The sequence below is a fragment of the Schistocerca americana genome, chromosome 4 (genome assembly GCF_021461395.2).
Source record: "Schistocerca americana isolate TAMUIC-IGC-003095 chromosome 4, iqSchAmer2.1, whole genome shotgun sequence".
NCBI lineage: Eukaryota > Metazoa > Arthropoda > Insecta > Orthoptera > Acrididae > Schistocerca > Schistocerca americana.
In genome coordinates this window covers 588964842-588990810 of record NC_060122.1, presented here as the reverse complement: position 1 = coordinate 588990810, position 25969 = coordinate 588964842, and the positions used below count along the sequence as shown (strand labels likewise).

The window sequence follows — 25969 nt, the reverse complement described above, 5'->3', positions numbered from 1 at the left end:
TCTCAGAAACGTGTAGACGATGAAGTTGAAATTACTGTCATATACTAAGGTCTACAGTCTTCTATGTTCTTTGGCAGTGTAAGAAACTTAAGTGTCTAAGTCAATGCAATCAAAAGATATGGCCATTTAACCTACATATACGAGGTGCATTCAAGTTCTAAGGCCTCCGATTTTTTTTCTCCGGACTGGAAAGAGATAGAAACATGCGCATTGTTTTAAAATGAGGCCGCGTTCATTGTCAATACATCCCAGAGATGGCAGCACCGTACGGCAGATGGAATTTTACTGCCAGCGGCGAGAATGAGAACTGTTTTAAATACTTAAAATGGGGACGTTTTCCTTACTTTAACAGTGTGCAATCATTCGTTTTCTGAATTTGCGTGGTGTGAAACCGATTGAAATTCATCGACCGTTGAAGGAGACATGTGGTGATGGAGTTATGGATGTGTCACATCGAGTTAACGTTACGCAACAGTTTGTTCATGATAACAACTTTGAAGTGATTCCTCATGCTCCCTACTCACCTGACCTGGCTCCTAGTTACTTTTGGCTTTTTCCAACAATGAAAGACAGTCTCTGTGGCCGCACATTCACCAGCTGTGCTGCTATTGCCCCAGTGATTTTCCAGTGGTCAAAACAGACACCCAAAGAAGCCTTCGCCGCTGCCATGGAATCATGGCGTCAGCGTTGTGAAAAATGTGTACGTCTGCAGGGCGATTACGTCGAGAAGTAACGCCAGTTTCATCGATTTCGGGTGAGTAGTTAATTAGAAAAAAAAATCGAATGCCTTAGAACTTGAATGCACCTCGTATTATGACTGGCAAACTCACTCATCAAAACCTAGGGTACTTCTCGGTGTACCTGCATCCTGAAATTTGGCTATAAGAAGGTTTTCACAACATAAGGGGAAAAAAATTTGAAAATTGTGAATTTGTAATTACCTCATGCAATTTTTTTTTCCTCATTTGCTATATGACTGTCTCTGACCATCCGTCTGTGAAGACTCCTTTACTTCACAAACCGGTAGGTGTACCAAGTTGATATTTATGTCACATACTAAAGTCTACCATTCTTTCAGGAGCTTCGAAGTCAATGTAATCAAAAGCTACGGCCAGTTAAGTAACATTTTTTGAGACTTGTAAACTCATTCATCAAAACCAATAGGGTACTTCCAGTCAAACCAAAATTATGAAATTTGACAAGAAGCAAGACTTCACAGTACAAGTACAGGAAAATATTGGACATGTGTAGGAAGAGTGTTTTTTTTTTTTTTTAAATTCCTTTATTTGAAAATATATTTACAAAGAGGTTCAACAACATGCATTGCCCTTTCACGCAGCAGTCACATCTATCTTGTGAGAGTTCTTTATGTATCTTTTACGTTTTCCTTTCTTTACAGCCCTGTAACAGATACACACTTATATGAGAAACAAAATACACACAGCAACAATTAACTGACAAACTATTAGCAATAAACTAAGTTACATTTTGAAAACAGCGTTACTCTATTGAAACATAACCCAATCGAAAGTGTGTAAAACGTACATACAGACAACACATGAAAACAGGTTTTTACTCTAGTTTCATGTAAAATCTTAATTTTCTAAAGATGAGCTTGAATTACATTGAACCTTGAAATACTGGGGCTCGAATTACCAGGGCTCTATTTCTAGTTTATCCAACTGTGAATATCTCAACGGGTTAAAAATATATCAACGGTTAATGTGTAATATCTTGTGTCATTTGCTATTTCTGCTGACCTTGTAGTAAAACAAAGAATCAATCGCCAGAATAATAATAAAAAATGTTTCAGAACTGAATCAAATTTATCAGAACATAGCAGGAAATATTTTCTTCCACATGAAAGACTACCATTAATGTCAAATATTTTGAGCATGTGGATAGGAGTAACAGGAGAAATTGGTTAGGGGCCTACTGGAAAAAGAGACGAGATAATCTGAAGGAGGGAGGGGGATGGGGAGGGGGAAGGAGTGAGGGATGGAGAGACTTACTTCTGTTTCACTGTTGGCTCAACAATGCTTCTTCTTTGCAAACTCTTAAAACGATCATTGAGAAGATTTCCCTCTGGTTTCACACCACGAAGACATCCTTTAAGTTCTTCAGCCAAGTTAAAATCCACATTTGGCTCCTCATATTTTGTTTTGCTTAGTTGTTTGGGTTCAGTCTTTTTTAGAGCTTTAATCTTTTCTCTCTTCTCTCTCAGCTTGGAAAGCTTCTTCTCCTTTGTATCTAATGCTTTTTGCACAAACCTCAACCTGATGCAGAATACAACAGTTTTAGGAATATATTATATGAAATTTGAACAACTTATGACATACTGGAACAAAAAATAGATGAACGGTGAATAAAGATGGTATACTAACTTGTATATGTCAGCAATTTTTCGCTTCTCGATGATAGCTTGCTTCCGTTTCAGTTCTTCCATTTGTGCTTCTTTCATTTTTCTACGCTTTTGTTTTGATTTTTTCAAGTTCCTGACTGGAGGATTTATAGCCTTATATTCATTATCACCATTATTCTCCTCATCTGTGACTTCACTGGTTTCCTTCTCTTTTGCTGGCAGCCCTTCAGACATTTCACTCAACCATTCTTTCTGCACAAGAGATGTATTATCATATATCAAAAAAACAACAACATTAGTAATCATCACACACACCAATAATAAGATCTGCTGAAAATGCTATATTATCTTACTTTTCTTATTTCTGGAGTTACAAATGAATACATCTGAGTGGTGACTCTGTTTAAATGTTTTTCTTGTTTTATTACTTTCAGCTCATCATCTGCAACTTTCTTCAGCAATTCCTGGTGGTCTTCAAAAGAAGGATTGTAGGAAATACCTAAAACCAGACAAGAAATCAGATAGATGAGAGATCACAAAAAGCTCACAAATAAATTTGCATATTTGTTAACAACAGAGTGAATAAAAGTCAGTACTAACAAATAATGTTGCCACATTTCACATGAAACATTTGGCACTTGGTTTAAATTATGGTTAATATGGGGAGTCAATATTCCCTCAGAAAAAACTTTGAACTCACCTGGATGTGGGTTCTCTACAGCTCGAACATTTAAGGGCTTTTTCAGCAGCAGCTTTGGAGCCCGTTTTACAAATCGGCCAGTGTTTTTTACAGTATGTACCAGAGTAGTGGGTGTTAGCCATTCAGAATCTGTCCCAAGTGAGTTATCCTGGCTACTACCTGCAAAATTAATTATTTGAATTTTATGTTCTCAAAAATAACTTCACTTGCAAACAATACATATGACTGGTACAGTACTTCACAAACAGTATTCTAACATTATACCATATAGTTTTCTTTTCTGTCATTACTGGTAACTGACAATCAGCATCTACTAAAGCATACTGCAAGAGACTTGAGTGACAAACTACATGGGCTATTTAGCTCCTCCTACTTGATATTAGTTTCCCTGATCTCTGGAGAATGGAACTTGTCCTTCAACATATCCTTGTATTCTGACACCCTCGACTTAACTTCAACTACCATACAAACTGCATCTCTTTTATCCGGGCTGCTAGTGACAGTCACTCTATAGGAGGCAGCAAGGAAACATGGGAAAGTTAAAAGAGGTGTCACTTGTGGTACTATGCCTGCATGCTGCCTAATGAGAGTCAACAAACTGTTTCTACAACAACTGCTGCTATGCTACTCAAGCTTTGCTCATGGCCTCTACTTGGATTAGTGGTGGTGTGCCGTCAATAACTGTGGCTAAGAACTACTTTTTGAAATGAAAAGACTCATTACTCCACAGAGAGACAACAACAGCCAGTGTTTTAAATTATTTGTATTCTGTGCTTGTGCAACAAAGCAAGATGTGGGTTAACATAAAACTCTGATTGTAATTTGGCTTGGAAACATTCATTTGTAGCTGTATATGAAAATACAACTGTGTGTCCTCACACTACTAAAATGATAAATCGGTCATCTTCGAGCAATTCAATTACAAATTAGGTGGTCTGAAGACAGCAGGCACAACACATCTGTATCAGCAATCATTAGTAACACTTCCCCATACAATCTTCCACAGTGCTGTTGTCCGATCTTTATATTTTTAATTTGGATTTTATGAAAGCTGATATTTATGTAGTAACAAGATAGACTAGTGAACATCTATCACTTTTAAAAACTCTTTCATTTTGACTTTTGAACAACATTAAAGTGTTCACTGTGTCTATGTATCATTCCACTTGTTGATAAAACTACATTCATAAGGCTGAGTTTACTTCCTCTGCACCACTGATGTCCCTGCTGCATTATACACATGAGAGAGTCCTTTGGTGTTGTTTTATTTAGGAAAACTTTTTATTTGCCAAGATCACAAGGAAGGACACATCTATTACTGGTTTCGACGTGTTAAGTGGCCATCTTCAGATCACACAATACAACGTGGTGTCTACATTGACTGCTGAAGCCAAATGCTTTGTTACAATTGTGTTTACAACCCCAAGCTCAAAAATTGTGATTAATAAATATACATGTATTAAATATAGTGTCCACCATTTCATTGTGAAGTGTAACAATACGTCATAGTTACATACTGAGACAACAAAAGCAGCCATATTGTTGGCTGATAGCATTGGATGGAGCTATCCAGCTGACAACAATGGGCAGCTGTCGCAATAACTGCAGTATATTGTTTTCTTGAGAATACTACTGGTAACACTGTAAGGTGTGATATGCAGGATCTTTAAGGCTGCTATGTAAGCTTCATTTTCAGAGATATGACATGACTGATGCCTCTTCTTCCTTTTAAACAGGTGCAAGCTGTTGACTAACACCCCTATAACAATAACATTGTTTTTCAGAATACTGTAGAATGTACACTAACTGATAGATCGATGCCCCCTTCAATGTCAGTTTGTGCACTCACAAATGCAGTATCTGAGCAATAGGAAACTCAAAGTCTTCAAATTATGGGCTGATGCCTTATTAAAAACATGACTGAATTAATTTTGACTTTCCGGTATGATAAAATAACAACAATTTGGTTTTCCAATACGATAAAAGTAATAATTATTCTTACCATTATCATTCCACAAGTCAACTGAGAATTCTCCTTTCTTTGGTCTGTTTAACTTTCTTTGGGCATTTATTATTCTGTTACGAGCGGCATCAAGTTCTCTCGCTGTCAAAATGCCTTTACTTTTCCTCTCTTCTTCAATCTTCTTTTTAATTGGATGTTTTCTCTCTTCAGGAGTTCGGACACGATTTCTGAAATTAATATGGCATCATTTCATATATTTTCTTATGTAAAAGCAATAGTTGACTGACAGTTGATGGATGAACATTACAGCACAGAGTACAGATACACTAGCATCCAATTTTTGTTTATTTCTTGTGTCAGAAGCACAAGTAAGGGCAATACAGCAATATAGACATACTATAATAATTTTATAGGCTCAAATACAAAATGCACAGAAAGGATTCTACTTAAAACTAAATATTTCCTGACCAATCAACAATGATTCCGCCATGTGTTCTAGGGACAGTCAGTTCCCTGGTGCCTGGTCGTATTTTAAGTACTTGCTCCTAGCGGGTAACACCTATGAACTATCTTGCATGATTACCTTACCTCAACTGATACCACGAAACTCTTCCTCGAGTTGTGCCTGTGCTAATAGCTGTTGAAACGGGAAATGAGTAGCAGATGTTGTGGCTTTGGTCTTCTTTTGCCTGGCTGCTACTAATCATTTGTCTTGGGGTTTTATTCCAGCAAGACAGTAAAGACGCAATATGTTGTGATGTGACACGTCTGATGAAGTATTACATCTATGGCGTATGAAGTGACTGAACTGATACCACAATCAGCAAGTGCATTCTACCATGGAGTAGCATAAGACTCAAGCAGAAGATATTACTATCTTTGACTAAGTTTTCTAAATGACCATAAGGTATTTAATAGAAGAGCAGTCTTCCAGTAGCATTCCTTTCCCGTTTATCTGCAAACTTTTTGCAATTTCCTTGTCATTCAAATGACATAATAATATCTTTTTACGTAGCTCTTTGTCTCTCATTGTTCTTCTTGAAGTGGGTGGACAATGAATGTAGGACTTTTGCTCAAGCTTTCAAAACTGCTTAGCTGAACTGTGATAGCACAATCACGTGCAGAAATTAAATACAGCTTCTTCACGTAGTAGCTGACCACAATACAGATATCAACTAGGATTATGTGTTACCACACTTCCCAAGGGCAACCTACTTTCCAGTCTCCTCCATTAGTTACTTCATCCTTGAAACTTTAAGAGGAGTCTTCAATTCTCATAAAGGTTCCAAATGGTCTGGTTGAAATTAATGTCCTCCGAGGTGATGTACATCTCTTGATTAGCAGACAATTAGGTGTGGTATGATAAACAACTGAGTGTCTACAAATACTGTATGTTAAGGCCAACTTCTATCATTTGGAAGATGGGAGCTTTTTCCTTGTCTGAGTCCAATTTGTGAGATGATAAGTGGAACAATTTTTATCAAAATCTGTAGGAGTAATCTTCCGAGCATGCTGTAAAGAAGAAATGGAAGGAACTCCCACAAGAAAGAGTACCTGTACATAAAATACTTTGCTGTCACTTGGAAACTGTTTTTGCATGAGCTAATTCCTCCACTTTGTAAGCAACCACTCATCCAACAAAATGCTGCAGCCTACTGCCATTTTGTAACAGAGCAAACCTCATTAGGTTACATTTCCATAAATGCTGTCAGAATTTTGGTTAACACTCAAGGTTCAAAATACACTGATGAGTCAAAACATTATGACCACTGCCCACCACAGGATTTGATGGCATCTGGTACTGTTGCAGGCATGTGATGCGGTAACAGAAGCATGCAAGTGGAGCAGACACAGATGGGGGACCCTAGCAAAGATATGGGCTGCAAACAGGGAAATCCATTGAAATAAGCAATTTTGGCAAAGGGCCGATTATTATTAAGCAGAACCTGTGAAAGAGTATCTTGAAAATGGTGAAACTCATCCAATGTTCACATGCTACTGTCATGAGCATCTACAGAAAGAGGTTGGAGGACAGCAAAACTACCACTGGGCGCTAAATGGTTGGACGTCCACTACTCTTCACAGAACTTAGGGTTCAGAGACTTGTCTGCTCTGTGAAATATGACAGATAGTGATCCATGGCCGGGAGAACACAACGCTAGTGTATGCACAAGTGTTCTCAAGCACATCGTTCATCATACATTGTTGAACATGGAGCTCCACAGAAGACCACCCCTAGGTGTTCACTTGTTGAGCCAATGACATCATCAATTACAATTGCAGTGGTCATGGGATCATCGGGATTCGACTGTCGATCAATGGAAATGTGTCAGCTCTTTGGGTGAATCACATTTTTGTTATAGTAGGTCGATGGTCATCTCCATAAACAATGGCATCAAGATGAATGGCAGCTCAAAACGAGTAATGTGCCACAGAAACAGGCTGTTTGGGGGCAGTATTATGCTATGGAAGACATTCACCTGCGCTTGGGTGGGAGCTTTGGTAGTAATCGAAGACACACTGACAGCTGGGAACCAACTGCATCCCTTTATACTTGATGACTTCCCCAAAGTCAGATTTCTGCAGTATAGTTATCCGTGTCTCGGGGCCAGAACTATGCTGTGCACTCATGTTGATGTTTCAGGGACGACATTCACCTGATATAAATACTAGAAATCATCTGGGTTGCTACTAGGGGCCATCACCACCTATGCCAATCAGTGGCCCATTACTTATGCAAATTACATGACCTGTGCATAGACATATAATGCCACAAATCTATCCACAAACGTAGGATCCCTGATACACAGAATCAGTGACTTATTTCATTCCAAAGACAGACAAATAAGGTATCAAGCAAGGGTTCATAATGCTTTGCCTCATCATTGTATAACAGTAATAGATAGTGAATATTACTTAATTCTGTGGCAGATGGTCAATGGCAATGGAAACTGCCAGCTGGATCTTAAAACCGATACCACCCATACAGCTGCATGAAGCAATGTCTAACATCCATCATCATGCTCATACCATGAATATGTAAATTTTTGCATGCCTGATCTGAAAATGAGCCTGAAATCACTCGGAAATTAGTTTATGGAAATAAATAAATATATCATAAGTGAGTGGTTTAGTGATCCATATTTATATTGAATTTAAAGTCATTAAAGCATCCATGTTTTTGTTGTGGCCTTCAATCAAAAGACTGGTTTGATGCAGCTCACCACAGTAGCTGTAGTGGACAAGGCATTTGGATTCTACTTTTGCCGAATGTGAGTCCTACTGCCTTGCCCACTGCATCGCCTCATTTTATTACAGATGAAGAAACTAGAATCATCTGGAAAATAGTGCCACAGGAAATTTACAAAAATCCAGAGGATCCATAAGGTATGAAATGTGGAAAAAGAGAAAAGGGTTGCAGACACAATGTTTATCATCTGAAAAAATTCCCGCTTGCTATTTGATACTGGAACGGTCACGAAATGGTCTGAAAGTGGGTTCATGAACCCTCTGCTAAACACTCAATTGTGAATTACAGTGTAGTCATGTAGATATAGACAGTTTTATCTCAACAGTTAAAATAAGAATAAAATTATCTAAATTTGTGCAACTGGATTTTCATATCTGTTCTTTTAATCCTTAAGTTTAAACTGGAATTTGCAAGTATGTTTCACAATAGCTACAGCTGTCAAGAATTATCAAATGTTTCAAATATTAAAAAAGGTACATACGTATACCGGTATGTCACTTCATGTATGGTGGACTCAGTGAAAACTGAATAATCGGATGATGTAATTTCAATTTCAGAGACTATGAGGTGACTATTTACTGTTGTATCATTCTTATGTCTTCTTTAAATTTACATTTTAAATATTGCAAGTAAGCTAAACGGTAAACGTCCACAGCCACACCTGGATACTTAAGGATTTATAATGGCTGCCTCCAGTTAGTCAAGTGGTAGGAGCCTCGTGCAAATGGTAAACTGTCAGCATATCTTCACGGAGTGCATAACTCTTAAATTTCATGTAATTTAGCACAGTATTTATTTATCAACATAATGTCTTTGTATGCCCACTTTAAACCATTTATTCTTAATTTTCATAGGGTTACTGAAAATAAAGACAGTTCAGTTATTAAAATGTTTCACATAAGTATCTGACTGCCATAAACTTTATTGTAATCACTTTTTTGGTCGAATAGCTCAAAGCACTGTCTGTCTCTTCCATTGCTGCAATCACAACACTGACCGAACAACACATTCTATGCAAGAGGTCCACAATCTTCCATTACTACTACATCTTCCATCCACACTTATTACTGTTACAGCTATCCCCATTCAATCCTCAACCTCTCACCAGTATCCCTCTCTGCTCTGGCGTCATCCTGGTGTCACCTGTCCCATTGCACGAACTGACCTTCAGTCCCGTACCTACATCTAAACATGCAGCTCTTATTAAAGATCTCTAACATTTGCTTCATTCCAAAACATCCCCAACCACTGTGAGTAGCTTGTGTCTGCATCAGCTTCAGAGCTGACCAACATACTAAAATGTTCCTCATTAAAACGTTACTGCCACCAGAAATCTTATACCTCTCACAAAGTTTATTAATCCTACATAAAACTTCTTATCCCCCCTCTAATCTACATGGCACACAGAAAAACAAAAATACTGGTGTGTCTCACATTGGCAGGCTTCAAAGCCACAACCAAATACAACTCAGCTGCAATAGAGCAACACATCCAACTTATCACCCAGAACCTAAAATACTACGTAACGGATATCACCTACCTCCCTCAATGCCTTGAATCATTTTCCCACTTACTTCCACCTGACATCTTCCTCATACCCATTGACAGAAACACTCTTTACGCCAATCTCTCACATGCATGATTTGTCAAGCTTTTCAACAATATTTTTACCAACAACAATCTGGTACTCTCCCAAATATTTCATTTGATGTCACAGTTGCCAACCTCATCCCTGCCCTTAAATTCAACTCACTGAAGCTCACATCTGAACTTCAGTCCACAACAAATCAATGACTAAACAATACTCCACTTCGGCAGCTGCCCTACTCCCACATCAAATGCTCCATTTGCTAGTGCTCTAGTATCCCAGTTAGTATCTGCTCTACTATCATCAAACCCCTCAACATCTACACAAATATCAGGAGGTGGCCACAATACAACTCTTATCAGAGACTAGGAGTAAATTAAATTGATTTATAGTCATACCTTTTTCTAACTGGGTCCTGTACTGCAGAATACGAGTGCAATATTTCGAAACACCTAACAGGCTTTTGCCGAAGTGCCTCTTTTTTAGACAGATGTGTTTCTGGTTTGTCAACAACACTGTCTGCAGTTTCTTCTATTCGGAATAGGGCTTCATCTGGTCGGTCTTCAAATGGTACCCTGTATAAAAACAATAAGGTAATTTGTTGCATTTCACATTCTCTTTATATGAATATAATGGCAAAAGAAAAACATACAGCAGAACTGAACAATGAACTCGATCAAAAATTTATACAACACAAATACATGATTCACATTAAATTTTTTTCCAGCACAATACTCAAAAATCCCTTGCTGGAATACAAGCAACATAATTACTGGAGTTAACAACTCACGATCTACTGTAGGTGCTCAGGAGTATGAAAGAGGTAGGGAAACAAGCTCAGTGGGTTTATCATACACAATTTACGGAAATCATGGAGAACACAAATTACATGGCAAGACAAGGATTTAAACTGCAATTCTATCAAAATGCAGCTCCAGAGTCTTAAAACTAGAGTGTCACGCTGACTTGCTGTTCATAACCAAGAATTTTGAAACTCAAGATGATGCATATAGCATTGAAACAGGTTATGTTAATAAAAATACTTTGAAATTGGGATAGAAAATTTTTGTATTACTAACAGTATCCCAATGAGGATGTCACCATTTCAAATTAAACTGAATTTCAATATTTAGTAAGTACATATAACAGCTTCTGAATACAAACTTATTTGGATGTGAAATGATAAATAGGCAGAGAGGAACAGAAAGAAGATCAAAATTTGTATTTAAAAACAACAGCAAAACGAGATGTGAAAAGGTCTTTCAGTCAGTGTAATACACCAACAAGTTGAACAAAGAAATCGACTGAGCCAAGTGGAGATACTGAAGCTCTTGGTACCACCCATCTGCTTTGAAACATAACTTCATGAAAATGCCAGAAATAAACCACTCATTTAAATTCAGTGTGTGTAAAATATGTGCCATATCAAAATTCATCAACTTTGACAAGTCACAACTTATCTTCTTTCAACCTAGCTTACACCCTGGGCTACACTACTGAGCAGTAGGTCATCATAACCACAATTGTATGCACACATTTGTTGGTTTCATAAACTCACAACTTAACTCCCGGCTGTTAACCTCGCCTAGATCTCGGGAAATAGTTCACATCAGTCTTTCACAAAAACCTATAATCCTAAAAATAATACAGAAGCAAAATAAATACTGTCAGTGTTTTGTTTGCATATGAATGATGTAACCTAACATCATTACGTCACAGGTCACATAAAATTTCTGTACATGTGATCCTAATATCATGTCAATTAGCAACACTGATCAGAAAAATATCATTATTTGAGCTGACAGCGGAGTATAGTAAAAACCAGAAATGATATAGCATCAGAATTTAGACTGTGCTACTTGTGATATAGGCGAAAATTAATTAAAGATGGAAAGGGACTGCACCTGTTGTGTATGGAGGCAGGACTAACTGGCCATGGTCCATAAGCAGCTAGAAGCTGTTGGCCATTGTGGACAGCTTTGAGGTTGCTGCCCTGGGCTACAGCGCACTGGGCCACCTAAGATGAATGATTTGGTATCTCTGGGGCCTACAGTATTATCTGGGATTTCGATGTTGCAGCACTTTCTGATCCGTGCATTCTGGCTGGTTGGCAGACACTGAATTGTGAACAATGGCAGGATTGTGAATCTCTGTGTAGAAGGCATAGGTGGGTATGGGTTGTACTGTTGCCCCCCTATGCCTTAAAAAAAAAAGAAAAGCAAGTTAGATGTATTGCCAAATGCTGAAAGTACATCTGAATTAGCACATGGTCGCCTCATCTGTTGAGACTGGGGGCAATCTTCCTGAAAGGTCCAGACTGGCACAGAGGATTGATTAAATGGCGAGCAGATCAGACAGGAAGGCCAGGGTCCCCTCTGTTTACTTCTTGGGTGATCATGACTGAGATGTGGAGCAGGCTGTGCTGGCAGCCACTGAGAGCATTGGGTACACCACACTGCAAATTGTGGGCCATGTTGGCACGAATGACACATGCCAGATGGGTTTACAGCCCATCCACAGTTCCTACTGGTAGCTAGCCTTGTTTGTAGGGTGGAAGCAGAGCCCGTGTTTTGCAGTATTCTTACCAAAAGTGATTGTGGTCAAGAGGAAAGGCTTACATCACAGGCACAGATAATTCTGCAACAATCTTGGATATGGATTTGTTGACCTCCGCTATTGGACACAGAATTGTATGACCATTCTTACATGTGGCAGAATGTAAATGTGGGTGTTTTAGGATGGACGAATTCCTCTGCAGGGTGGATGAGCCATGTTATAATTTCAGATGGGGAAGAATACTACCTCCATTGATTAAAGGGTGCAGCATTCTTCATGACAGGTCAAAAAAATAAAATCTTAATATGGTATCAGTTAACTGCAAGAGCATCTACAGATAAGCCCCAGAACTAGTCTCACTTATAAACAGCAATAATGACCACCTAATACTAGGGACAGAAACCTGAATGAAACCAGCTGTTAATAGCAATAAAATTTTATATTCCAATTGGAACAAATATCATTAAGATACACTGAACACCAGTGGTGGACACATGTTTATAGACATCAAAAATACAATAATGTCTACTGAGATCAGTACAAAGTCCAAATGTAAAATAATTTGGGTGAATGTAAGTGTTAAAGGTGGATCAAACATGGCCACTGCATGATTTTATAGATCCCCTGACTCGGGGACAATAGTGGCAGAACATCTGAGGGGAAACTTTAAGAACATTTTGTGTAAATTTCCTGGTCATGTCATAGTATTAGATGGAGATTTAAATTACACGCTATAGACAAAGAGACTAAAGTGATTAAGGTAGTTAGTAGGGACAGGAAATAGCGTGAAATTTTTCTAACTGCCTTATTCAAATATTAGCTAGACATGAGCACCAATTCATGAAAATAACATAAGAGCTGGTGACCAACAGGCCCGAACTTTTCAACTAAATTCATATAAACAAAGGAATCAGTGATTATAAGATCATCTCAGAATTGCTGTATACAGTTGTAAATGGGCATATAGAAAAAGGTAGGAAGATATTTTTCTTGGTAAGAGTGACAAGGAAAATTTCTGATTACTTGAGCGATCAACATGAAAATTTCATCTCCAGCACTGACAATACTGAGTATCAATATACAAAATTCAAGAGTATTGTCAATACCCTTCGCATAGGTATGTGCCGAGCAAAGCTTTGAGGGATGAACGACCTACTGTGGCCTGCCAGCCATGTTAGAAAGCTGCTACGAAATCAAAGAGCTTCAATGTAAATTTAAATGTAGCTAATGCCTCGCAGACAAGCAAAAACTGAAAGAAGCCAAAATTTGTATAAGGAGAGTCATCCATGAATAGTTCAATGAGTTCTAAAGTAAAAATCTATCTCTGACTTGAGAGAAAATGCTACGAAGTTTTGGCCTTACATTAAATCGGTAAATGGACCGAAGACGTGTCCAGACACACTGTGACCATAATGGCACTGAAACTGAGGATGACTACAGAGAAAACCATAACATTAAACATCTTTATCGAAAGTGGTTCTACTGATGAAGAATGAACTATAGTTTCTCCTTTAAATTGTTGCACAAACATCACAATGACAAGTACTGAAACATGTGACCATGGGATAGCAAAGCAAATGAAATCCCTCAACAGAGGAAGGCTACTGCACCTGACGGTATACAAAAACAATTCTACACTGAGTATGTGAAAGAACTTGCTTCTCTCGTATCAGCAGCATATCATAGGTTGCTGGAGGAAGGAAACTTATTACGCATAAAGACTATGCTATGATAATTAGACTGCAGGACAGTCACTGGAGCCAGACCTATCCATAAAATATCTCCAATCGTGCATACAGACCTATTTAAAATGGAATGACCACATAAAAATAATCGAAGGTAAGGCAGATTCATTGGGAGAATCTTCAGTAAATGTAGTCTATCGACAAGAAGGTAGTTTACAAAAACCTCTTTGGACCAATACTTGAATACTGTTCCTCAGTCTGGGATGCACAGCAGTTAGGATTGGTAAAGGAAATAGAGATGGTCCAAAGAAGAGCAGGGTGTTTCGTTACTCATACCTGAAACAGGAAAGGGCAGGAGGGACAGGGGTACACAAAATCCCCTCCACCACACACCATAAAGTGGCTTGTGGAGTACAGATGTGGAAGTAGAGTAGCATGAACACTTTTCTGTTTACTGAAGCTAGCCATGACAACTTTCAAGCATGACAACAAACAATAACGGAGGATCACATAGGGACAGGGAGAATGTTGAGTTTTCATTTAAGCAGTAATCTCACGATCAACTCACAGCATCACTGGCTACCAAATTATGGACTCTGTCAACAAAATGTTGCCTGTGCAGGAAAATGTTCGAGACAGGTTCTGCTTCCAGTTGGTCCACTACACAAAGTGTGCAACTACAATGAAACTCAAAAAGCAATCCACTTATATTCATGAAATCAAAAAAGCATATGTGACAATCTGACTATCTTTTTGAAGTTGCATTCTATGCAACTAGTATTAGCAGCAGCATATCAGCTCATAGGGTAGTGGAAGATGTAATCCATTTCTGAAAGAACATAACAGCTCTTGAATGGAGACATGGATAACAACCTGAACAATAATGAAACACAGACTCGGTATTGTGAAAAGAATGGAAGTGTTAGAGAAGAACGGCAACTAAGTTGGTTTGCAAATAATGACAACAGGAATAATTAATTTTTTGTTGTGAAATTAAATGCAGTTACTATCAAGGCGGCTGAACATAATGGCTGTTAAACACAATCTGGAGATTGAACAACATTCCTGACAATTTGATCATGGGTTTCATTACACAGTTATTCCAAAAAGGTAATGAAAATCTGCCTGAAAATTATGGAAGTGTAATACTGCTTTCGCACTGATTAAAAATTTTGGAGGAGAACAGAGAAAAAAAGAGAGACTGGAGAATAAATTGATCTATTCTGGAAGTACAGTATGGATTTCGGAAAAACAGCAGTTTAATTTATTTATTTATTTATTTATTTATGCATTTATTTTACCTGGCAAGATTAGGGTCTTCAGGCCCTCTCTTACACCTAACCAGGCATACTCAGATTCAACAAATTTCAGTTTCTACAGAACATTAAGGACATATAACATGTTATACAGTATTAATGTTAAAGAAAAAAAGAGAGATTATAAAAGTAGTACAATGATAATTATAACAATCAAAAAATAATTATGACAATCAATAATAATAATAATAATAATAATGACTATGTATATGAAAGTAAACATATTTTTCTTTTATGAATGTCAGTCCTATTGCTAGTTGGGAATTTTCTCGTTATATTCTTGCAGCTTGTGAGTTATTCTCATTAAGCAGAGACATAAGACGATGGAGTGGGGTGAAAGAGATATAGAAGAGGTAGATAGGTTAGAGGAAGAGAAATAGAATGGTAAGATTCAAAGCTAAGAAGGAGGGGAGAAAGAAAAAGATGAGAGGGGCACAACAATGGTGGCTATACCGTCCCTAATATGTAAGTCTTGAGTTCCCTCTTGAATGTTGAGTGGTTTTGGATAAGACGCAGATCACAGGGGAGCGTGTTCCATAGTCGTATGGCTGAGATGGAGAATGACACGGAGAAAGATTTTGTGTTATGTAAAGGTACAGCCAAGATGCTAGACGTATCCAATCTGGTATTGCGGTTGTGGAATGATGATAGGTGTTTAATATGAGAAGATAAGTATTGGGGGCAACAGTGGCTAAGAGATCGATGAAGTAAGCACATCGTGTGGAGATCGCGTGCCTTATGTGGGCGTATCCAATCTAGCTGGGAGTATGAAGGACTGATATGATCATACAACCGTATATTGCATACGTATCTAACGCGAGCATTCATCACTAGCTCGAGGCATCTCGAATTTTCACTTTTTGTGCCGTGTTGAACTACATCACAGTAGTAAAGATTAGGCAAGACTAGTGTTTGGACTAATTTTTGTTTAACATGGGTTGGAAATATTTTTCTAAATTTTTGAATTGCATGTAGGGAGGAGAGCGATTTCCGGCAAGCTGTGGCTGTTTGTTCTTCCCAGTTTAGGTGTTCATCCAAGATTATTCCAAGGGCTTTTACTGTTTTTTGGTATGGTAGTTGGGTACCATTGAGGAGTATTTGAGGAACTGTTTCGCGAAAGTACCGACTGATTAACTTTGGATGAGATATAAGTATGACCTGGGATTTCTTGGGGTTTAGTTTCAGACCTAGGTTCTGTGCCCATCGAGAAACAGAGCAAAGATCTGCCTTCATACTCGCTACTGCGTCAGCAATGTTCTTGGGGCTTGCACTTATGTACAGTTGGATGTCGTCGGCATATAGATGGTAGTTGCAGGAGTGAATCACTGAAGAAATATCATTAATGTATAGTGAGAAGAGTAATGGACCAAGGACGGAGCCTTGGGGAACTCCAGAGCGCACGTTTTTCCATGATGACTTTTCCGACCCACAAATGACTTGTTGACTTCTGTTTTTGAGGTAGCTGTCTAACCAGTGTATTGCGCTGTTTGAGAAATTCAGCTGCTTCATTTTAATTAGTAATATATCAAAGTCAACTGTATCAAAAGCCTTGCTAAAGTCAAGCAGTGTTAGGATGGTAGCTTCACGTCTGTCCATAGCATGTTTAATGTCATCAGTTACTTTGATTAATGCAGTTGCTGTACTATGGTGCTTTCGAAAGCCTGACTGATATTTGTCGTGGATGTTATGAGTTTTGAGGTAATCCGTCAGCTGTTCATGGACGATGTATTCTAGGGCTTTAGATATTGCAGGAAGTATGCTGATCGGCCTGTAGTCACCTGGCGACTTAGGGTTGTCAGTCTTGGGTATAGGTTGAATTAAACTTTGCTTCCACTCAGTAGGATATGTACTACTGACAAGAGACAGGTTGAAGATGTCTGTGATAACTGGAGTAATAGTGTTTACAACGTTCTTAATCATGCCAATGCTCACTCCATCATTTCCTACTGCCTCGGAAGAGATTCTCATAATTGCCTTGTGTACTGTGCCGGTAGTGACATGTTTTAGGAAAAACTTTTCTCTCGAGAGATTGATATCTTGGGGCTGGTAATTTGTCGCTGCGTGGCAATTTACAGCTGTTGAGAAGAAATCGTTTAATTCTTCTGCAGACGCTTGATAAACAGCGTCAGATCTTCGCTTCCCTATACCGAAACTGCGCAGCTTTTTCCACAGTGCAGCAGGTTTTGATATGCCGCATACGACAGAGCGGGCGTGTCTGATTTTGGCATTCCTCACGCTTTGCTTGGTTCTATTTCGGAGTTTCCTATAAGCTTCGTACGCCTCGGGAGTTGGGTTACGCTTGAAGGCCCTATGTGCAGCATCACGTTTATTCATTAACTGGCGTAATGCAGTGGTGAGCCACGGAGCGGGAGCTCTCTTTACCTTGACAGTGCGTTGAGGAGCATGTTTATCATACAGTGCAATAATTTTGCGACATAATTCCCGAATTTTTCCGTCTAAAGTCGGTTCATTGCTTATATCATGCCAAGGGATGTCTGAGCAATCCTTTTGAAGAGCGTCATGGTTAACATTTTTTAGGTTTCTGTAGGTTACCAGGTGAGATTTTTCTTTGGTAGTATGTACTGAGTAATTTAAGAATATCACGTCATGAGCAGAGAGTCCTGGAGCGGATGTCTGATTGGCGCGAATTATTTTATCTGGTCACTTTGTTGCTATTATATCTACGAGTGTATGGCTGTGTGATGAGTTGGGTCCAGCGGTGTTAAACTCATATCATTGGAGTGGAACAGTCTCCTTAGTTTTTCTGCAGAGGGAGATTTTAACTGTAAGTCGATGTTTGTGTCGCCCATAATGATTATGTGTTCATACAGTGTCACGAGCGAGGACAGGGCAGACTGAAAGGAGGACATAGCACCGACGTTTGGAGGTTTATAGATTACTCCAATTAGCAGTTTCTGATTTGATGTATCTATTTCGAAAAACAAGAACTCTGCTTCTCCTTCGCCCTTTGCATCCGATGTGCATAGTATAGTAGGTCTCAGATCAGAGCGAACATAGGCACCCACACCACCCCCGCGTCGTGTTTCACGATCTGCCCTTAGGAGAGAGTAACCAGTGATTCGGATAGCGTCGGAAGAAATGTTTGGTTTCAACCAAGTTTCAGAGACGAGGATAATATGGAACAGCGATTGGCAGAACAGGTCACAGAACTTGTCGAAGTGAGCCGTTAGCGACTGAGCGTTCGCGTGGGCCACAAAGAGCCCGCCGCCGGAACCGGTCCGTCCCATTGTGGCCGCCTGTAGGACCGAGCGCGCTCCGTCTACCTGCTGGCCGGAAGAGGGACAAAAGCTGGATTTCGCTGATCTTTGCAACAAGAACACTATTTAAAAAGGTACAGAAGCATCACACTTGTCTTCCTACTTACAGAAAAAGCTTATGACAGTGTCCCAAGATCCTAAATCCGAGAGTGCCTAGCGAGAAGAAATGTATCCAAGGCACTTACTTAGACAGTACAGATGCTCTGCAGATGTGTCAGCTGTGTTTGAGTAGAGAATGTTTGAGATCAAATGCGGAGTCCATTGCTCCGTCATTGTGAAGAACAGTATTATGGAATGGATAAGGAACCACTAATGATGATTATGAATAGTTTGTGGGACCCTCAACTGCGTGGTCATCAGTGCCTGTACAAACTCCCAATTCTTACACAGTCCAACTGAGCCACTATCACGAATGATGAGGATAATGAAATGATTAGGACAACACAAACACCCAGTTCCTGGACAGAGAATATCCCCAACCCGGCTGGTAATCGAATCCGGAACCCCGTGATCCAGAGGCAGCAACACTAGCCACTAGACCACAAGCTGCAGATGGGACCAGTAACAACCTGAATTGAAAGCGATGATGGTGTGATCAGGGGGGATACAAATGAAAAACTGAATACATGGAACAATTACTTTGAAGAGTTTGGTCTTACGGCCAGTGAATCAACAGCTGTGGCCATTAAGGTAAGCAAAGGAGGAGAAAAGCCCAAGTTACAGCTGAATGGAAGACCCCCACAGAATGTGCAAAATTTCTAATATTGGGGAATGTGATACAACTGTAAAAACTTAATCCAAAGTTCTAAACCACACTTACAACACTGCTCAGTTTTACAATCAAATACAGTGCCTCCTCTGGGAAACCAGATATCACACAAGGCAAAATTAATCAGCTCCAGTATCTACTATATTCCCATTTTGACATGCTCACTGGAGACCTGTGCTCTAACAGAGATAGAGAGAATAACGAAATCCAAGTTGCTAAAATGAAGTTTGTTAGATCTGTGCTGTAGTGAACAAAAAAAAGATACAACAAGGAATGAAGGGAACAGAATGGATGCAGGCGCAAAGCTCAGTGCACTAAGAAAACTCTACTTATCCACATCAAGATGGTATAGTCTTATGAAATGACTTGGGGGGGAGGGGGGGGGGGGGGGAAGAAATCTGGATAAATCCCTTGAAATGACTATAAATGGGAAAAGATGTGTTGGGTGGTCAAGGAGAAGACTGCTCGACATAATTAAGGACATCGCTGAAAGTGGTCTGCTTTCAGATAGGGCCCATGTTGAAGAGCTGTACATGGATACAAAAAGCTAGAAGAGGCTTGTCAGCAGCACCTGGGTAACTGGCCTTGCAACCTGATAACTTCTCTGCACGAATAATTAAACAGCAATCAATGAGATCTCGTGTACTGTGTATCCAACCTACTTAACCTCTTGCAAAAAATGAACTTACGCTAAATGCACGACCAACACCTCATCAATAACTTAGTACACTGTAAAAACTGGAAAAACTCATACCTCACGCAATCTGTTGTAAACAATATAGGAAGAATTTTACAACAGAAATTTGTTCCAATACATAATGTAAATGAGTTATTTGCAGACTTGTTCAGCAACTCTACAAATTGTTTCCGAGTGTGTTGGTCAATAATTCACTTTTTACCGAGATTTTCACCATATACCAGCACATTTCTCAATTGGAAGATACAAATCCCACACAAACATGACCAGAATAAAACAATTAGCCTAATTCAAGCACAAGAATGATATATCTACACACTGTAACTTTACCTGAAAAGTTGCACTTTAAAACACTCCAGAGTACTGCAATATTTTCCCCAGTTGATTACAAAATTCTCTTTAGAGAAACCTCTTCACTTTGTAGGACAGCCTACACTCAAACTCAGCTAACACTATGGATGGAAACCTCAGCTAAACAGTGGATTATTCTATAACATGGGTCACAAATCCATGACATTTGATTGTACAGAAAGATCTTTGCAAAGCATGCAAACATCATATGGAGACCATTAAAGAAGCTAATAAAAATACTGGCCTCTTCAGCAATAAGAGAGATATGCAGGTTTGTTTTAATGTAAAACATTTCTGTGGATTTATAATTCCTTGATATTCATAAATTAATGTAGGCCTATTGCATACCATAGCAATAATAGCGAAGCCACAGTTCTGGAATCTGAAACTTAGATGCATCTCAACTTTATGTAGGCAGTAGAATATTACTTCATACAATTTGGATTTATTAAAACAAAATACATTGCCTGAAAAAATAAAGAAAAAAAGAGAAGCACCAAGAAAGGTAGGACAACACAAAATGAAACTTCAAGGGTTGAGAGGTATGTGATAATTATTTCAGTGTTTACAATAGTCCAACTTACAAAGAAGTTTGTAGTATGAGCCCATGTATCAGTATAATGCAGCACCCTCTCTCGCCTGAATGCAGGCACTGATTGGCTTGGGGAAGATGTCAAAGCCATTGTCTCCTCTCCTTACGAGAGCCGCGTACAAATGTTGTAACTGGTCACTGATAACCCAGATACTAACTCTGGGATGGAGTAAAGTTCCAAGCTGGTCCCACATATTCTATCATGAGCAAATCTGCAGTTCTTGCTAGCCATGGGAGTATGTACCTCAACATCACACAGACAGGTGTGTTATGTACAGATAAGCACTGTTCAGTTGAAAAATTGATCCACAATACTGTCATTGGGAGACAACACACAGATGCAGGATGTCCGTGACTTTAAATGTTGTGCCGTCAGAGTTCTGTCAGTCACTACCAGCTGTGATCTGAAGTTGTCTGATGGTTCCCCAAACCAAGACTCCAGGACTAACACTGCTGCACCTCTCCAAACATTGGAAGAATGAGACCTCTCCCCAGGTCATTCCCATATTCACTGACAACTGTAATCTGTGGTAGCGCAGAACTGCGATCATCACTGAATCCAATGTGATGCCATTCAGCAGCAGTACGCACTTCCTGGTCACAGCATTACTCCAAATGCAGCAAATTATGTTTTGGTGTTAGCAGCCCCTAAGCATGAGACAGTAATTTCCTAGTTCGGCTGCTGCTAGTCTGATCTATGGAGCGGGATGAATGCTACTTATTCTCAGATGGCAGGTGGATATGTGAAGGTATTGTGATGTGCTTGGTGCACAATACATCAAATGTCCCCTATGGTGGTCAGACATGGCCAACTGGAACCTTGACGACAATCATGCCTGCCTTCACTTTCTGGATGTAGTCTAACACCAACATCAAGCTTCTGTAACATCCCTATGACCCAGAAATCTGGATATTTAGTAAAATGACAAGCTAGCCAAATGGAGACCCATGAAAAGGTCTCTTTCAAAATCCATCTGGTGCTGACAAAGCTGTCTCGCCCAAGTTCAGAGCAATTCTATGTCCTTTACAGTGATTACCCATCAATTGATGCTCTTCATGTCCCTTATGTATCATACCAGGCCCAGTGACAACACTAAATATTAAAACACTCTGGTCTATCTATCATAAGAATTGCAAACCTTATAATTTACGTACCCAACAATGCTGTGTAAGCGTATTAAGTTAATTTGACACCTGACTGTCTTCTGGGTGCTTGACTTTTTCTGTCAGGCAGTGTGATACTGATGTTTTGTAAATACTACAAATATACTTTTGCTCAATTAGGACAAGAAGCAATTAACATAATTACAATTGTGATGAATTTGAAGGAAGGAAAGTTTCCACAGATGATGTCATTAGAGATTCTACAAGAAGATCATATTGGGGGAAGAAAAGAGCCATGCTTTTTTAAACAGATCATCCTGGCATTTGCCTTAAGTGATTTAGGGATACAATAGAAAACCTAAATCAGGATGGCCAGATGGGGATTTCAACATACATCTTCCTGAATATGAGAAAATCTGACTTTTCATCGTTTTCAAGAGCAGCACTGAACTAGGCCTACTACCTCCTCCAGAAACTGTTCTGCACAATAAATCTAACTTTATTACAAATTTTCAGTGGTTGCTACCAGCCATTTTTGTGATATCAAGTCAAAGGAGACTGGTGGTAACAGAAGATTCATAGTTTCCCACGGCCTTCAGGCAGACTTCAAATTTATACTGAGATATTATAACATTCCTGACAAATACTGTGGCACAATCAAGGCAGTTTCTATGTTGCACAAGAAATTTTGTCTTCCAATAACAACTAACATTAAACATCAGTTTGTCATATTATATGAAATACACTGAGTGAATGAACTGCAATGTGGGCAATATGTAAGTGCTAACATATAGCAGAATATCTTCCATCTTCAGCATCTTAGAAAATAAAAGGGATAATGCACTGTAATTCATAAAACACAATAGATGTTTTCCCTCACAGATTAACAATTAATATCTACACCTTTTTAAATTTCTGCTATAGGTGATTCACAGCATGGGTGCACTAACAGATCATTTCCTTCTCCTGCTATGCCAGTCAGAACTGTAATCTTGAAATGCAAACAGTTTCCAGCCCTCAACAGTAAAAGTGCATTGCAGCAAGGCTGTGTACAAACAGTAGGCAGTAGTCGCACTAAGGCGCCTGATCCCTCGTGGAAACTGACGTATAAGTCAACACTGGACTGAAATGTTTACCTTGCGAATTACGATACTGTCATTCACAATTTGGTAGTTGAAGCAACTTATCGTTACACTTATTGACTAATGGTTAGAAACGACTCATTATCTCTCTCAATGTTCAGAAGTGCTCTACCTGAATGCAGGAGTAAGCTATATCCTGCATCGAGTTTCGAACATGTAGAGCCGGCTTTTACTTCACATGCTTCCATAATTACCCCATTATTGATACATAGCACTAAAACTTGACTTGAAAATATTTCACAGAAATAACTTCGTACTTTTAAGTGCACACAATATTTTGTGGGCAAACAAAAAATGAATAAGCAGTCAATACAGGATGTTCGAGAACATACATTTCCTAACAGAATTCGGAAGGGTATTTGAGATGGCTATTACGCTTAATTTGGTTCCATTTCATATAACACACCGCATGAAAATGTCGTCAAAGAGTCTAACTTACCCACATACTGAGAAAAAATTTCACTTGGAAAATGCAATCATTCGCACTACAAAACACCTCTACAGCTAGGTTGTCACAGGTATTGCCAAACATTACATTCCTAAGAGAAATGCTATAAGGCCAAACTTGCGAAATATCATATCAAGCTGGGAGATTAGTCCAAAAACGGTGACAGTAGTAAACGTAGTTGCGAACTCTGTTTATTCCGAACAGCAGTGCACCATTTTACCACAACTGAAAACCCCAATAGTGCTTTGGCATTCCAATACCAACACACACTGCTGTCGTGCAACAAAATAGACACTGGAATAATCAAGAAAATTAATTTACACCGTATCATAACAATCACACAGCAAATACAAAATCTGTCACAGTAACAACAGCGCAACACTTCTTACCCCAAGCGTTCTTCTAGCCGTTTATCCTCAAGAAAATCATCAACATCTTTGATGTCAATGTATTTCCTCAATGATTTCTTCCGTTTTTTCGAAATATGTTTTTTCTTCTTAACTTCTCTAACATTACCCTGCAAGAGCTTCATATTGACCACGTTTTAACAACAGCCTGGAGGTGGAGCATAAACATACCAAAGCTGTTCGCAGTTCGCACTCAATATAATCAAAGAGATAGTGTTCACATTGAGTATACAAGGTGGAAGTGTGACGGAAGTGCTAACTCTGGCGAAAAATATCATTTGAAATATCAGCGTCACCGCAAATTTAAAAAAAAGCTCTTTCTATTTAAATGTGTAAGGTAAAAGGAAACGCACTATAGAAAATACTTCGCCAGATATATCTGAAACTCTGACAGGAACGCTATTAAATGACAAAACAATTAAGAATTGAGTGTATGAAACAATGAAAAAGTAATCCCGATTCAAAGAGATGATAAGCTACTATTTTCGTTAATTATCATGCGTAATATGGATTTCCATATACATCTGAAACTTGTACACACATAAAGGCCAATTCATACTGGACGTCACGTCATCTCAAAACATTCCACAAAGCATTTCAAATGGGCCCATTCACACAGGCCGTCAATGGACTGTCACGTCGCGTCAAGATTTCTTGAGGAAGATAGGTTTAAGTCTTCATCTGCTAACATCGGAAGTTAACCTATTTTCCCCGCGCTCACTCATGTCATATTGGTGGACTTTGTGCTTTTGTTTCTCATTACCATCCATTTTGTCCCCTAGAACTTCGAACTACTTAAACCTAACTAACCTAAGGACATCACACACATCCATGCCCGAGGCAGGATTCGAACCTGCGACCGTAGCGGTCGCGCAGTTGCAGACTGAAGCGCCTAGAACCGCTCGGTCCCCATTGGCCGGCCTTTATTTTGTGGTTTGTTTTCGTTGCAAATTGCAGATGTTCCATATCTTCGGCATTTTCACCATTGAGTGTCCTTCCACAAGCATGGTATTTAAATATCATTCTAAGAGAGAAAGTCTGCTATAAAGAAGGAGAAAAAAAAACAGTTGTTTATAACATTACTAGTTAGGTAAAAATACCACAGTGGATAAGATAAACATACTGTACTTATTCCTATAGATATTTTCGATGTATTTGTTTGCATATACTTTTGTTATCAAATAAACGTCAATGTTTTGAAATGGTGGTTAAATTCTCAGCACTTTGTGGCTACTATAAAAAATTGATAAGAAACATACACTAAGGAGTTTGTTTTGGCAATTAATAAATCATATTGTTGTTAGTTCTTCAAGTCCGATACTATACTCCTGCCACAGATGGCAACTCACAACCTCTCTTTCACCAATCGATACTGGGCTAAGCGAATTGATAGTGACTGTGCGTATGGAACCATAATAAAGAATTTGTTGAAAGTTCCTTTGACTAGATTATATATAGTTTCAAACAATTTCCTAGATTTGGCAAGAACGTTTTTCAAGAAGACATCACAATTCATAAACAAATTGTGTGAGAATGGATTCTGAGTCTTGTTACGTGAAAGAGCCTTACCATACTTAATACTTACGAATTTCTGCAGTTTGCAATAAAACATCGTATTCAGTTGTATTGTACTGTGGATAAGACCAATAATGACTCTATGAATATGCATATAATTTAATTCTAATTTGTTGTTTATCCTGCAACATATACAACTAAATTGTTTGCCAAAATCGGTCTGAAGTGTATGCAAGCTAATGCTGT

The 25969-nt window shown here is 38.8% G+C and overlaps 1 protein-coding gene across 1 annotated transcript; it reads right to left on the bottom strand.

Annotated features, from left to right (window-relative positions):
• Window positions 1-1276: 1276 nt before the first annotated feature.
• Window positions 1277-24410, bottom strand: LOC124612835 (ribosome biogenesis protein NOP53). Its single transcript, XM_047141262.1, has 8 exons — window positions 24191-24410; window positions 10262-10438; window positions 5065-5252; window positions 3063-3221; window positions 2716-2861; window positions 2385-2614; window positions 2013-2276; window positions 1277-1401 (listed from the first exon to the last, which is right to left on the bottom strand). Exons 1-8 carry the CDS (start codon window positions 24331-24333, stop codon window positions 1332-1334), a joined length of 1377 nt encoding a protein of 458 aa, XP_046997218.1. The 5' UTR covers window positions 24334-24410; the 3' UTR covers window positions 1277-1331.
• Between the last annotated feature and the right edge of the window lie 1559 nt (window positions 24411-25969).

Bases quoted from the DNA above. Each gene is read 5' to 3' on its own strand.
- LOC124612835 (XM_047141262.1), bottom strand. From the start codon at position 24,333: ATGAAGCTCTTGCAGGGTAATGTTAGAGAAGTTAAGAAGAAAAAACAT. The intron at 5,253-10,261 runs GTATGACTATAA...TATTAATTTCAG, and splicing joins CAGGACCCAGTTAGAAAAAG to AAATCGTGTCCGAACTCCTG. The intron at 3,222-5,064 runs GTAAGAATAATT...TTAATTTTGCAG, and splicing joins TGACTTGTGGAATGATAATG to GTAGTAGCCAGGATAACTCA.